This window comes from Rhipicephalus sanguineus, chromosome 4 (assembly GCF_013339695.2).
Source record: "Rhipicephalus sanguineus isolate Rsan-2018 chromosome 4, BIME_Rsan_1.4, whole genome shotgun sequence".
Taxonomy (NCBI): domain Eukaryota; kingdom Metazoa; phylum Arthropoda; class Arachnida; order Ixodida; family Ixodidae; genus Rhipicephalus; species Rhipicephalus sanguineus.
The window spans coordinates 129,624,144-129,636,901 of record NC_051179.1 but is presented as its reverse complement, the minus strand read 5'-3'; the positions used below and the strand labels follow the sequence as shown (position 1 = coordinate 129,636,901).

The 12,758-nt window shown below is 46.6% G+C and overlaps 1 protein-coding gene across 1 annotated transcript in view; it reads right to left on the bottom strand.

Annotated features, from left to right (window-relative positions):
* Positions 1–8,557: 8,557 nt before the first annotated feature.
* The window catches only part of LOC119390670 (gastrula zinc finger protein XlCGF8.2DB), an 807,836-nt gene continuing 803,635 nt past the window's right edge, over positions 8,558–12,758 (bottom strand). The window contains exon 3 of the mRNA XM_049415128.1: positions 8,558–8,747. Within this exon, the coding sequence (XP_049271085.1) occupies positions 8,567–8,747 (181 nt within the window). The 3' untranslated portion in view covers positions 8,558–8,566. The remainder of the gene's footprint in view (positions 8,748–12,758) is intronic.

The window sequence follows — 12,758 nt, the reverse complement described above, 5'->3', positions numbered from 1 at the left end:
GACGACCGTATATACTTCATTAACCTTGTTCCTACGACTGCTGCCATGAGCTCTAGTCTCGGCAGCGTAATTGCTTTTATGGGCGCTATTCGTGATTTAGCTGCTACCAGTGACGTGGACACGTTGCCAAGGATGTCGACCGTTCTCAAGTAAGCGCACGCTCCGTAGGCTTTCAAGCTGGCGTCAGAGAAGACATGAAGTTCATCAGACACTATCTCTGCCCTCGGGTCACGTCTTACACATCGCGGGATTTTCAGAGAAGGCAGTTGAATAACTTGGGAGCTCCATTCCTTCCATTGCGTCTTTATCTCTTCAGGCAGGTCTTCATCCCAAGGACTCTTTAAAATCCACAATCGTTGAAACAACAGCTTTGCTGTCACCGTGAATGGAGAGAATAGGGGATCGAAAACTCTCGAAGCAGTTCTAAGTAGGGTGCGTTTCGTGTCACCTTTCGCTTGATTTAGGTACTGGAGCAGAGAGCTTGGCGAGACTTCCAAGAGATCATTCGTTGTGTCCCATTGCATACCTAAAACAGATGTCTTCTGTGACCCATCTATCTGCTCCTCGCTTCTATCAAACACTTCTTGCAGCCGCTTGTCACTTGTTTTCCACTTACGCAGGTTCATGCCGGCATCTCATTTTTTTCGATCGCTGGTAGATGTCTAAACTTTCTTCGAAAGTGTCAGCCCCGATTAGCAGATCATCGACATAAAATAATTTCTTTAGGTCAGAGGCTAATGTCTTGTCTTCGTCCGGTACATTGTCCAATCGATGATGAGTAGTCGCCATCAGAAGGAACGGACTTGATGTCGACCCAAAGGGCACCCGTGTCATACGCCATTCCACAATGTCATGGCTTGGGCTAACGGGAACCTTATCGAACCACAGAAAACGGAATGCATCGAGACGTCAGACTCCTGTATCTCGATTTGAAGAAACGCCTTTTCGATATCCGAGTTTATAGCGATGGGGTACCAGCGAAATCGTATCAGAATCTGGAGCAGTTCCGGATTTAGATTCTCTCCTTTGTCGAGACACTCATTGAGAGATGGCATGCCCCGTTCGTGAGACGACGCGTCAAACACGACTCTCGACTTTGTAGTCAATGACTCTTCTCTAATTACCTCTCTATGAGGCATATAGTAGACTGCTCGGTCATCAGGAACGCTTTCGGGCACTAACTCTGCGTGTCTGTGCAAAGGATACTGCCTTATGACCGTGTCATACCGCTGAAGTTGGCCGTGATGTAGAGATAACCTTCTCACTAGCTTGTGCAGTCGAGTGAGAGCTATGTTACGATTGTCTCCGAGTAAATGCTTAAGTTCTTCTTTCCATGGTAGTGCAACAGTATACCTTCCATGGCATTTGCTGATTGTCTTTCGGAATCGCTCGAGGGTCCGGTCTGGGGTGGAGTCACACTGGTCAGTAATGCCCATCGCTTCGAGTTGCCAAAATGACTGTAAAATCTGCGAGGTTGCCTCTTCTTCGGAAGAAGTATCTACTCGTAGCGCGCAGACCATCAAGTTTGTATCGCGCTCCATGAATGCTGTATATCGGATTGGTCCTAGGAGAGTCCATCCGAAGAATGAATTCATAGCGACCAGTCCTTCTGTATCTGTGCTTCGCACTAGTTCGCCGGTCAGTATCTGCCATAGATGATCTGACCCGATGAGTAAGGACAGTCCGGGTTCTGCATCCGCTCCAAGGAAGCATCGTTCATCAGCGATGAATTTTCCTTTAAGTCGCAGCTGTCTCACAAATTTGTTGTCGTCGGATGGTGTAGAAACATCGTGGCAGATAACTGGTACCATGATGGCTTGCACGACGCAGACCTGAGAACTGTGCTGGCTGCGCAGTGGAACTTCCATGATATTGACCTTTTCCGCACGTGATGGTGTTTCTGTTCCAAAAGTGTTGAGTGCAATTCTCATCTCGCTGACGACCTTCAGTCGTAGTTTCCTTGCGATGTCTTCTTTGATGAATGATCGCTGGCTGCCCCCGTCCAGGATACCTCGGATATATGTACGGTTAGCATCGTGGCCGACCCAAGCACGGAAAATCTGAAGGAATACACCAGTGTCCATCCTAGACATAAGACACGACGACTGGTTACCTCGCATTATTGCGTTAGACGATACAAATGCGGTCGTACTGTCAGATTTGCCGTTACTCTCCGGCTTCTTGTAAGTGGGGTCACACATGCTGGAGGCGTCTTCCATGGCAAAGTGAACAAGTCAGCTTTACCTGACAAAATCTTGCCTGATGCCCTCGAGACGTACACCTGAAGCAGCGATTATCCTTCATTAGCTGCTGCTTCTTCGAGCCCAGAGAAATCTTGGCATCACAGGTGCGGGTGCCATGCTTATCCGATCTGCAGAAGAAGCATTCGCGTTTTGCCACAGTATTATGCAGCACAGAAGCGGTACTGCGATCTCTTGACTTGTCAACGTTCACCTTTTGCTCTCTTGGCGTCGTTAAGAAACACTGCTCTCGGCTTTCTAACTCCACCCTAGTGAAGTTGAGCAGGTCGTTCAGCTCGCCTTCCGAAGACGCAGTCACGAGAGCTGGTTCCGACACATTACCTGCAGGGTTTGCAGTGGGAGGACTTCTTAATGTCTCTCTTCGTTTTTCGCGAACAAACGCCAATACGATGTCGGCCGGCAAGGCGTTTTGCAGGATGTCGACAAGCATTGCTGAGAAACTAAGTGTCGGTACGTTCAAGGCTTTCAGGCAACGAATATGGAGCTGCGCGGCGTCGTACAGCTTCCTAAGACCTCTTACATCGTTTCCCGACACGACATGCGGAAGGTTCCTTAAGGCTGACAGGTGATATTGCTCTATCTTCTTTCGGTCACCGAACCTTTCCTTAAGAATGTCGATGGCATGCGTATAACAGGATTCTGTGGTTGGTAACCCCTCGATAGATGCTGCCGCTTGTCCCGCGAGGAAATTCCGCAAGTAGTAGAACTTTGTTGTCGGGGATAAAGCCTCGTTGTGATGAACCGTTTGTTCAAACTGTTCCCAAAATCCTGTCCAGTTGTGAACGTCTCCGCTAAAAGTGGGAATGCTGAGCTTCGGTAGTCTTAATCCGGAATGGGTTGTCGCGTTAGGTCCTGGCTGAACAGTCATTAGTTGAGCGTTAGCTCCGGAATGGGTTGCCACGTTAGGTCCTGGCTGAACAGTCGTTAGTCGAGCGTTAGTCTGAGCAGAAGATGCGGCTTGCGGCTCGCTTCCAGCACGTTCAAAGCGGCGATCTGGCAGCGTAATTCAGCCAGCATGCCTATGGCCTGATCGTTATACTCAGCTGCAGCGTTATATTCTCCTTCAAGCTCGTCATCGGGAATGTGCTCTTCGACAGCGGCATTAATGCTTGAGAGTTCCAGATTACTCGAACTCAGGCGGTCGTGAATAGCTGTGAGCTTGGCGATGTCGGTATTCGAGTCGTTAAGCAACGTTCGGGCCTCCTGCAGCAACTTGGTGTTCTGGGAGCGTCGAGCGGTCCTCTTGGCCTTGAGACGATCCATGAGTCAAGCTCCTCTTCTCGGCGTAGGCAGGCGCCCGGCTCCTGCAGGAATGATCAGCGAAACGCTCGTCGGTCGGTCGATCCTCGCCACCCGCGACGCGACGTGGAGTAGAAGATCCCTCGAGTCGTGCGAAGAAAAGAAACGTTCCGCACGGGGGTTTCGGCACCATAAATAAAGAAAACTATGAGCGAACGCGATAAATCAGACACGATTGGTTGGTTGATCCTAGAGGAATGGCACAACCCACCACGGGGGATCGGCCACGAATCGTGCGGCAGTAGGATGTGTGAGTGAAAAAAAAAGGGGGGGGGGGAGAAAAAAAAAGGATAATTCTCAGGAGATAATTTTAGGTAAGCGAAAATGTTATTTGTGTTCGCGGTTTCCCAATTGAATGCTAAAGAGATAGAAAAAAAAATGGAAGAGAAAGAGTTAGTTAAATAAAAGCATTAAATAAATAATGAACGATAAATGAAATAAATAAATCACCGGTGTGTACTAGAAATATTAGCATGGCAGTCTTTTTGATTCGTTTATATAGTTAATTACTGCCTCACATATGTCCCTGTTGCAGTGACCCAGTGCCGACGCCCCCAGGGAGAGTAATGCCGTTACGGAAAGCTCAAGCCCAAGTTTTCGGAAAGGACGAAGCCATCTTGCCCATAGGATTCTTAACTTCTTCGTCTTCTCTCGCAGTTCTAGGCTGCGCACGTTTATTATTTTTCTTCAACCTCCATGTACCTGTCACCCTTATTTATCCATACTCCGAGGTACTTGTATTCGCTCACCCTCGGTATTTTTTGGCCCTGTATTGACACCGCCTGATCACAAGGATCATTGAATACCATCAATCCACATTTTGTTACACTAAAGCCTAGTCCTAGAGCTTCCCTTCCCTTCCCTTACCCATATATTCGCCAGCTACTGTATATCCTCTCGACTGTCAGCAAATAAGACAATATCGTCAGCATAAAATAATCCTGGAAGCTTCTGCTCAATCATCACGCCGCCCTGTTTGTGTGACAGATTAAAACCAAAGTTGCCACCTTTTAGCGCTTTTTCCATATTCACCATGTACAGCATGAATAACATCGGGGACAAAGGACATCCCTGTCTGAGCCCCTTGCTAATCTCAACGTTCTCTTTGCTACTCATTACTTCCCATTCTATGCAAACTGTATTTTCTCGGTATATCTCCCTCAAAAGCTGTATACAGTCGTCGCCTATGCCCATTCCTTTCAATATATCCCACAAAATTTCCTGATTAACGTTGTCGTACGCCCCAGTGATGTCTAGAAAAGCCATGTACAAGGGCATTTTCTATTTTAGGTATTTCTATACACTGAGTGAGAACAAACAGGCTATCGTCTAACCGCCTGTCGACTCGAAATCCATTCTGGAGTTCTCCCAAAATATTGTTGTGTTCTGCCCACTTTTCTATTTTCAATTTTACTGCTTGCATCGCCAACCTGTATAGTACCGATGTAATGGTTAATGTTCTATACGAGCGAATGTTATCCTTTTCTCCCTTGCCTTTATAGATTAAGTTTTCTACTTTTTCGCCAACTATCCGGTATTTGCCTGTCCTTTAAGCATTTTTCTACAGCTTTCAGCAGTGCTTCTTTAGTGCTATTTCCTAGTTCGTTAATGAGGCTAACGGGAATCCCATCTAAACCCGCGGCAGTGCGCTTTGGAATTTTTCCTGCAGCCTTTTTGCAGTTGAAATTCTCCAGTACTAGCTCTTCCTCGGTTGCTCTCTCCGCCACCCTTTTACTCACCGGGGAAATCCCCTGGACGCTTTTTTAAACGAATGAGCCCCTGCGTACAGCGCCCCTTGCGGCATCGGCGCACTTTGGGGACCAGTTTCCGCGGCCGCTTTTCACACCTCCCCATTCTAGCCACCCTAACGAAAGGCCGCATTTTCTTATCCCGAAAGCTCCGCCAACAACTGCGGCTCAATCTCTCCGTGGCCTCTCCTTATGAACACTATAGTGCCTAGATATTCTATGCACTATATGGAGACGTTAGCAGACGATTCTGCGACTGCGCCGAACAAAAAAAAATTGTGGACGCGCCCAGTGTTGCCGGAGTGCCAAGCATTATAAATATCACCTTTTCGTTCTAGAAACGTTGGTTGAACTGGTGCGCACGCTGTAGATCAGCCACCCCTTCCACCCACTGTTCCGTAGATTATGCGCCCACCTCCAGCCCCTGCACTTCGCACGGCAGCCAAGGCGCACTCATCTATGGCTGTGACAGCACAATGGCAACTGTCACGAGATAATGTGACCTGCATCACTTGCTTTGCCAAGGCCACAGATGAGCAAACACCTCCACCACAAAATGGTTCAAACCTATTGACCTCAATTATTTTCCAGCAGAGCTGTTAGGGTCGAGGTTTGCCGTGTGTCGCAGGTAGAAAATTATCATAATGAACTGGCACGCACTCAATGACCGCCCAAGCATTATGTACAGATGGTCAACAAGAGAAGCTGAAACGCGCCCACTAGTTCTGCTATGGTCCAGCTTTGCGCGCAAGCTTCGCCGATTTTTTTATCCGGTTTCTCTTGAATGTGAGCAGTTCGCCCTTACGGGCTACAGAAGGTAATTACAATCTCTGATATTATTAACAATATGCGCTTCTCTTACAGCGAGCATAGAGGATGACCCATACCTTCTTCTGCATTGTCTCCGCACCTTCCTCCACTGCGTTCACCTCTAATATTCACAGCTATGGCGAAGTGTTCAGAGGGTCTCCTTCCAATGCAGGAAGCGCAGGGTACGAATCCCAGTGCCTGTGGCCATAGGCGTCGCAGGGTTCTTCTTCAGGGGGAGGGGAGGTGAAGGCTCATCGCAGCTCCCCCAACTATTTAGTCAAAGTATGGGGCAGACTTTGACCCCCCCCCCCCTCTCGTAGGTGACTGGGGGCGGGGGCGCCCCGCTCCCAGTCACCTACGAGACACATCTTTCTGCACCCCATAAGAGAGCAAGGCTCAGCGTCGCTCGTGAAAGGGGAGACGATGTGAAACTTAAAGAATAAAAGAATTCACATTTTCGAAAAATGAGTACTCATAACACCAAGTGCCAGGCTGGGTACCTTCTCTGCCCATAGACACCAAGACCTCCAATAAGTTGGCCTCTCTATTGTAATTTCTCTTCTACACCTCTTCCCAAATACGAAATCATGTCATTCCCCTAGCAAGTTGCCAAACTAAGCATCTTTCATAACCTTAAACCAAACATTCACTGTCACCGCTAGTCAACAAACTCTGGCCTCCCGGTCACACCTCCCTATCTTTAAAGGAACAGTAAAGAGGCTTCAACGTTGTTTTTTAAGACCTCCAAACCAAGCTCGATAATTCGTACAGAAGACCACGGGGATCACACTTTGCGAGTATCACAGTGCTGTGCGCATAGGCGTGCGCAGGGTTCCCCATCAGGGGGGGGGGGCGAAGGTTCATCGCTGCGCCCCCCCCCTGTAAGTCAATGTACGAGGCAGATTTAGCGCCCCCCCCCCCCTCTTGGGTGACTAGGGGGATCAATGTATGGGGCAGATTTTGCGCCCCCCTTTAAGGTTATTAGGGGGGGCGGCCGCCCCCCCCTGCCCCCTCTGTGCGCACGCCTATGGCCGCGCAGACACAATATTTCGAAAAACAATTCCAGCGCCTGTCCAGTCCTCTTCACCCAAACTACCCAATATTGCCAATGGGCAACTTTACGCAGCACCTACTTCGTCGACTGGTCCTCTGCCCTATGAAATGGCGCCTTGGCCCTGCGGAGTTGCAGTTCTAGCTGCGCAGTCCACATTATTCTTTTTCTGTGCTGCCCTCTCCCGTTTTGAGAGTGGCCGGGACTACCAGGTCAACCGATATCGCCAGAACGAGTCTCCGAGATCAAGAGGCGCTTCGTGAATTTACAGCAAGGGCAGGGCGCATGCGCGGTGTTATATTTGTTTACCTCACCAGTGTCTTGCACTCCCGCATTGCACTTCCTGACCAAGCTCGTCTGACACAAGTGACCTGTGGAGGAAGCCTTCCTTGGTCATTGGCTGAGGGCCGATAACGCCACTGCTGTCGTCGTGTTACATTATCAAATTTGGAGTAATCCCGACAACGAGCTACACCTACACCTAGTCAGAAAACGAGTGAGAAACCAAGACCAGCCAAAGCAAGTTCTTCTATACAATTTTTACAGCATTCATTCGCAAAAATCCTGCGGCAGCATGTTCACGTCGTACAAGTACCCAGTTATCATTCCATCGCAAATTTGGAGTGTGGGGTTGTTTATTGGCCTTTTATGAGAAGTCTGTAAGTCCCACGCCATGATGGCTTCTTTTTATGAAGGTGGGACATGTGGTCCGCGAGTTCATGTTTTTGTGAAAAAGATGCATTGAAGCAGACACAGGAAAAGGGACTCTCTCTTGCGTGCATGAGCATGTGTCTCACGAGGTTGTTCTTCCGACCAAAGGAGCATTACAGCGCATACATAAGAAGGGACGCTCTCCTGTGTGAGAGCGCATGTGCTCAGTGAGATGGCCTTTCATCGAAAAGGATGCATTACAGTGGACACAGGAGAAGGGACGCTCTCCTGTGTGCATGCGCATGTGTCTCAAGAGGGAGAATTTCCGCACAAAGGGTGTATTGCAGTGGACACAGGAGAAGGGACCCTCTCCTGTGTGAGTGCGCATGTGCACATTGAGGTTGCCTTTCCTCGTAAAGGATGCATTACAGTGGACACAGGAAAAGGGCCGCTCTCCAGTGTGCACACGGATGTGTTCCACAAGATGGTCTTTCTGCACAAAGGATGCATTGCAGTGGACACAGGAAAATGGACGCTCTCCTGTGTGCTTGCGGATGTGTTTCACGAGGCTGACTTTCTGCACAAAGCACGCATTGCAGTGGGCACAGGAAAAAGGTCGCTCTCCTGTGTGAATGCGGATATGCCTCACGAGGTTGCTTTTGTTAACAAAGGACGCACTGCAGTGGACACAGGAGAAGGGCCGCTCTCCCGTGTGGGTGCGCACATGAGCCAGCAGCTTGGACTTGCTAGTGAATGCAGCTGGACACAACTGGCACTGTAAGGGGGGCTCGCCCATGTGTTTCCGAAGGTGTCTGTCCATAGTAGACTTGTCCAGGGTCACATAGGTGCACCGCTGGCAGGAATGAAGCCGGCCTCGTACAGACACTAATGAAGAAGACTGCTCCAAGGACGCAAAAGACAAGGAGCCTGCAAAGCCATCGAGAGCACACAAAGGCAATGCAAATTATGCAGTTCACTACATTGAACTGAACGACAGCAGCAGGCAATACAAAAGGGTTGCTCTGTATGTGTGTGAAGTAGTTAATCACATTTTCTCGCACAAACCAAACCTACGATTATAGCAATAGTGCACCAACACTGCAAGTTTTACGAAAATTTCCATCTTGAAGAAAAGGAATAAACGCCAACCACAATAAAACCCAAATAAAACACATTTCTTTGTGAACAAGGCTCCCGTGCGGGAGCCGAAACGTCTTGTTTGTTTTTAGTGTTTTTATTGTGGTCGGCGTTTATTCCTTTTCTTCAATGCCTCCTCCTGACCAGACGGGATTCCGTCAAACCTTGGATTTCAAATTCCCATCTTGCTGGATATAAACTCTACGCTTAACATGTGCGAACACCAGTAGCGAAAAAGCAAAAATATTGAATCTCATTTAGATGCGATTCCAATATAAAGAGTCAAAAGGGTTTAAATGTGCACCAATAAACAATAACCCATTAAACTACTTACTGCACTTCTGTTTGCAGAGAAGTATTCATGGAGCACTGCACAACAAAAGAACCACTTCATGTTTCAACACATGAAGATTGTGAAAGAAAATATGAGTGAATAAGTTATTGTGAAGCAAGCTGGAAAAGCAAAGAAAAAATACATTTATAAAGGCTACAATGACATCATGGTTTTTGGTGGTCAGAATTACCAAGCACATTACGCGGATTACACAAGGAACTGTTTCCTTATATTCCTGCCACACTTTGCACCTCTGCCACTAACGTCTCTATACTGCTTTAATGAAAGCATAATGATACCAGGGAATACAGTCACATATTGACCAGATAATGTTTCACTCACTTACGAATCATGATGTATAGCTAGAGTGTCCAATCAAAGTGCCACTAACGGGCGTTGTGGCAACGTATCTGCAAAACTGTTTCAGCATGGACAGATATGTAAAAACAAAAGGATTAAGACTTTCAAAAGGCTCTAACCAAAAAAATGGGTTTAATTCCCGACATTTCGGAATCAACTCGATTCCTTCCTCAGGGGGAGTGACAACGGAGGTGTCGAGCTGCAACTCTCGAGTTGATTCCGAAACGTCGGGAATTAAACCCACTTTTTTTTTGTTGGAGCTTTTTGAAAGTCTTAATTAACCCAACCAGACAGGCAAATCTGTCAAAATGTTCAGCTTTAAAACAATAGGATGCATTATTAAATACCTAGTCTGAATCAGTGCTTTGTAAGACAAGCAAAATTTCCTCACGTTGATTAAATTTAAACATTGCAATGAACTCCATTATTTTCTGAATTTCAATAGTACTATAGACAATCAGTGGGAAAAGTGACTACTAAATTTCATTCGTTTCAATACAACCAATAAGAAGTAGCAGTCCAGACATGGCCACATCACCATCACAAGCTCATTATCAATTAGGCTGCAACATAAGCGTAAAATGGTAAATAAGTTTTAGGAAGAAGCTTTTGCAATGCCCCCACCGCAATAGTCAAAGCATCCAGTTTTTTATTGCTAATTTGGAAGATTTGAGACATTTGCAACAGCAAAGAGACTGCTTTTAAAGCGAGCAAAAACAACAAAGTACACCCAAATATGCTTTACCCTTGGCAATCAGGCTTAGAAGTTGGAAATTCCTTAATCAATTACATTTTTTAGTATTGTAATTGAGTGACTATTTTTTCAGTAACCAATTTCAGACAACTAGTTACCATTTCCGAAAAGACAAACTCTATACTATATAGAAAGGTCAATACAAACACGAACACTTTAATTTGGCAGGAATTATAGAAATGAACAGCTGTCGTAGTGCGATGCAGCAGCATATGGGATACGAATGTCCAGAGAACCAAAGAAATGCTCTCAGTACTTGTTCCCTCAATTTAGCACACCATATGTGGGTAGACTACAATAGGATCTCGATGGTACAAATTTCGCAGGGCCACAAGAAATATTCGTATAAGCAGAAATTTATATTTATACCGAAAAACATGTCACACTAGTATGCCAAATTGGTGTGCTGCTAGTATGCCTAACAGGTGACAAAAATAAAAATAAATAAATCTGGCGCATGTTTTCATTTATTGTTTTACAGGACCACAGCAAGGTTACAGACCATTCTGAGAGTTAGCAAGCATATTTCAGATGTCGGTGATCATAGTGGCACTCTTGCCTATGCAATCGATCCACAGACAGGTCCACTGTTAAAGGGAACACTTGTGTTTTGGGTATGTCCGGATTTCGCTCTCCTGCAAAAGCATAGTGGCTTAGATCTCCATAACACCACTGGTAGTTGACAGTTCTGAACCCTTATGATAGACCAGTAACGTGCACGAACAATCTTTGCGCATCCACTAGCCGTTAGAGGGCCAACAAAATGAAAGTCGCTCATTCGAGTGTTCTCTTTAACAGTGGACCATACTGTACATGTGTGTACAGGGCAAAATTACAGGGCAAAATGTGCTGTGTCCCATGAGAGCTAATAGCCCCTTCACTATCTCGGTATTCTCCTTCACATGATTTCAGTGTACTGTGACGAATGTGACTTAAAGGGCCACAATCAGTTTAGATGCTTTTTTTGTTATCACTTTGTATGCCATGAGTCGGGAAGAAAATTATCAGTTGAAGTCTAGTGGTCGTCCTGTGTGAATCTGTCTCTGTTTTGTTCCGCTATAATATGTATTCAAGTCAAAACAAACTAACCCAAATTTCAGCTTTAACTGTAACACTTTCTAATTGTATGGGCCCCGTCCTTCCCTTTTCTTTATGTTCAAATCATTTTGCAACCTACGTCTACCTTGTCGCCATTGCCAGCTGTCGAACGAGAGTGCTGTCTTTTGCCTGGAGCAGTGGTTTGGGGTCCCTTGAGGTGCAAGCACTGTTCCTCCACTGTGCTGTTTCAACACACCACGCAAGAAGAATAACCAGGATCCTCAAGTCAGAACTTCAGAGGCAGATCCAGTATATGCGGGTGTGCCTTCGGGTACTTGCTGCGGCACGATCGACGTGCCCCTTCATCAGAGGCGCCTTGCTTCATGCTTCGGTGCGGGTCTCTGTGAATATGACTGAGTTTTTGTGGCGGAACTGTCTGCCTGTGTTGTGCGCTTGGAAAAAACGCCAGGCCAGCGTGGAAAGCACAGCAAAGTCACAGCGAAAGCTGGAATAGCGCATTTCCAGATCCCATAGTAAACTTTCTTGAGGGTACTAATACAACTACAATACTAATACAAGAGAAATAACGACTTTAACGTCATCATAGTTTGTTGTATCAGTTGCAGCGTGGTGACGTCGGGGAAGTAGAGGGGTCACCTTTGAGTCACTTTCAAAGGCGTCAATGTCGTGAGGTGCAGCATATAGCGCTGGATCGGGCACACGAGCTTCAAAATTCATATATAATACCTTGAAAGCTACTGTATTTGCCGTTGATCTTTTGCAGATGATACATGCATGTTCACGGCAATCAATCCCGCAGGCTATCTCGGCAGCGAAATTTTGTGTCGGTGCTCCTTTAGGCCCCAGCAGGTCACGTCGCTTGCGCAGTTTGATTTACCTGACTTCGTTAATGATGCTTTGTGTTGTGGTCCAAGTACTGAGTGGAGCCATATGAAAATCCACTAGGTTTAAGTTTTTTGGTTAGGAAAGTAGCTCAGCTAGCACAGTGCAAAGAGGAAGGCAGATGTATTTCGGAAGGTGTCGATTGCCTGTTGTCTAGAAAACGTGGTAACAAAAGTAAGCCATTGAGCATCAAGAAAGCTACTGACTTCCTGCATGACAAAGAACTGCACAGTTTATCTCTGACAAAGAAGCAGGATTTGCAGTCCTGCCCATTCCTCTATACGAGGAAAAGGCTTTTCAGGCCATTGGCAAAAATTTTGTTTCGTTTGCACGCTGGAAGGCCGTCGTAAAAAAGGAAGCCACAGATTTGTGCGAACAAATGGACTTCCTTCAACTGCACAAAAACATTGTA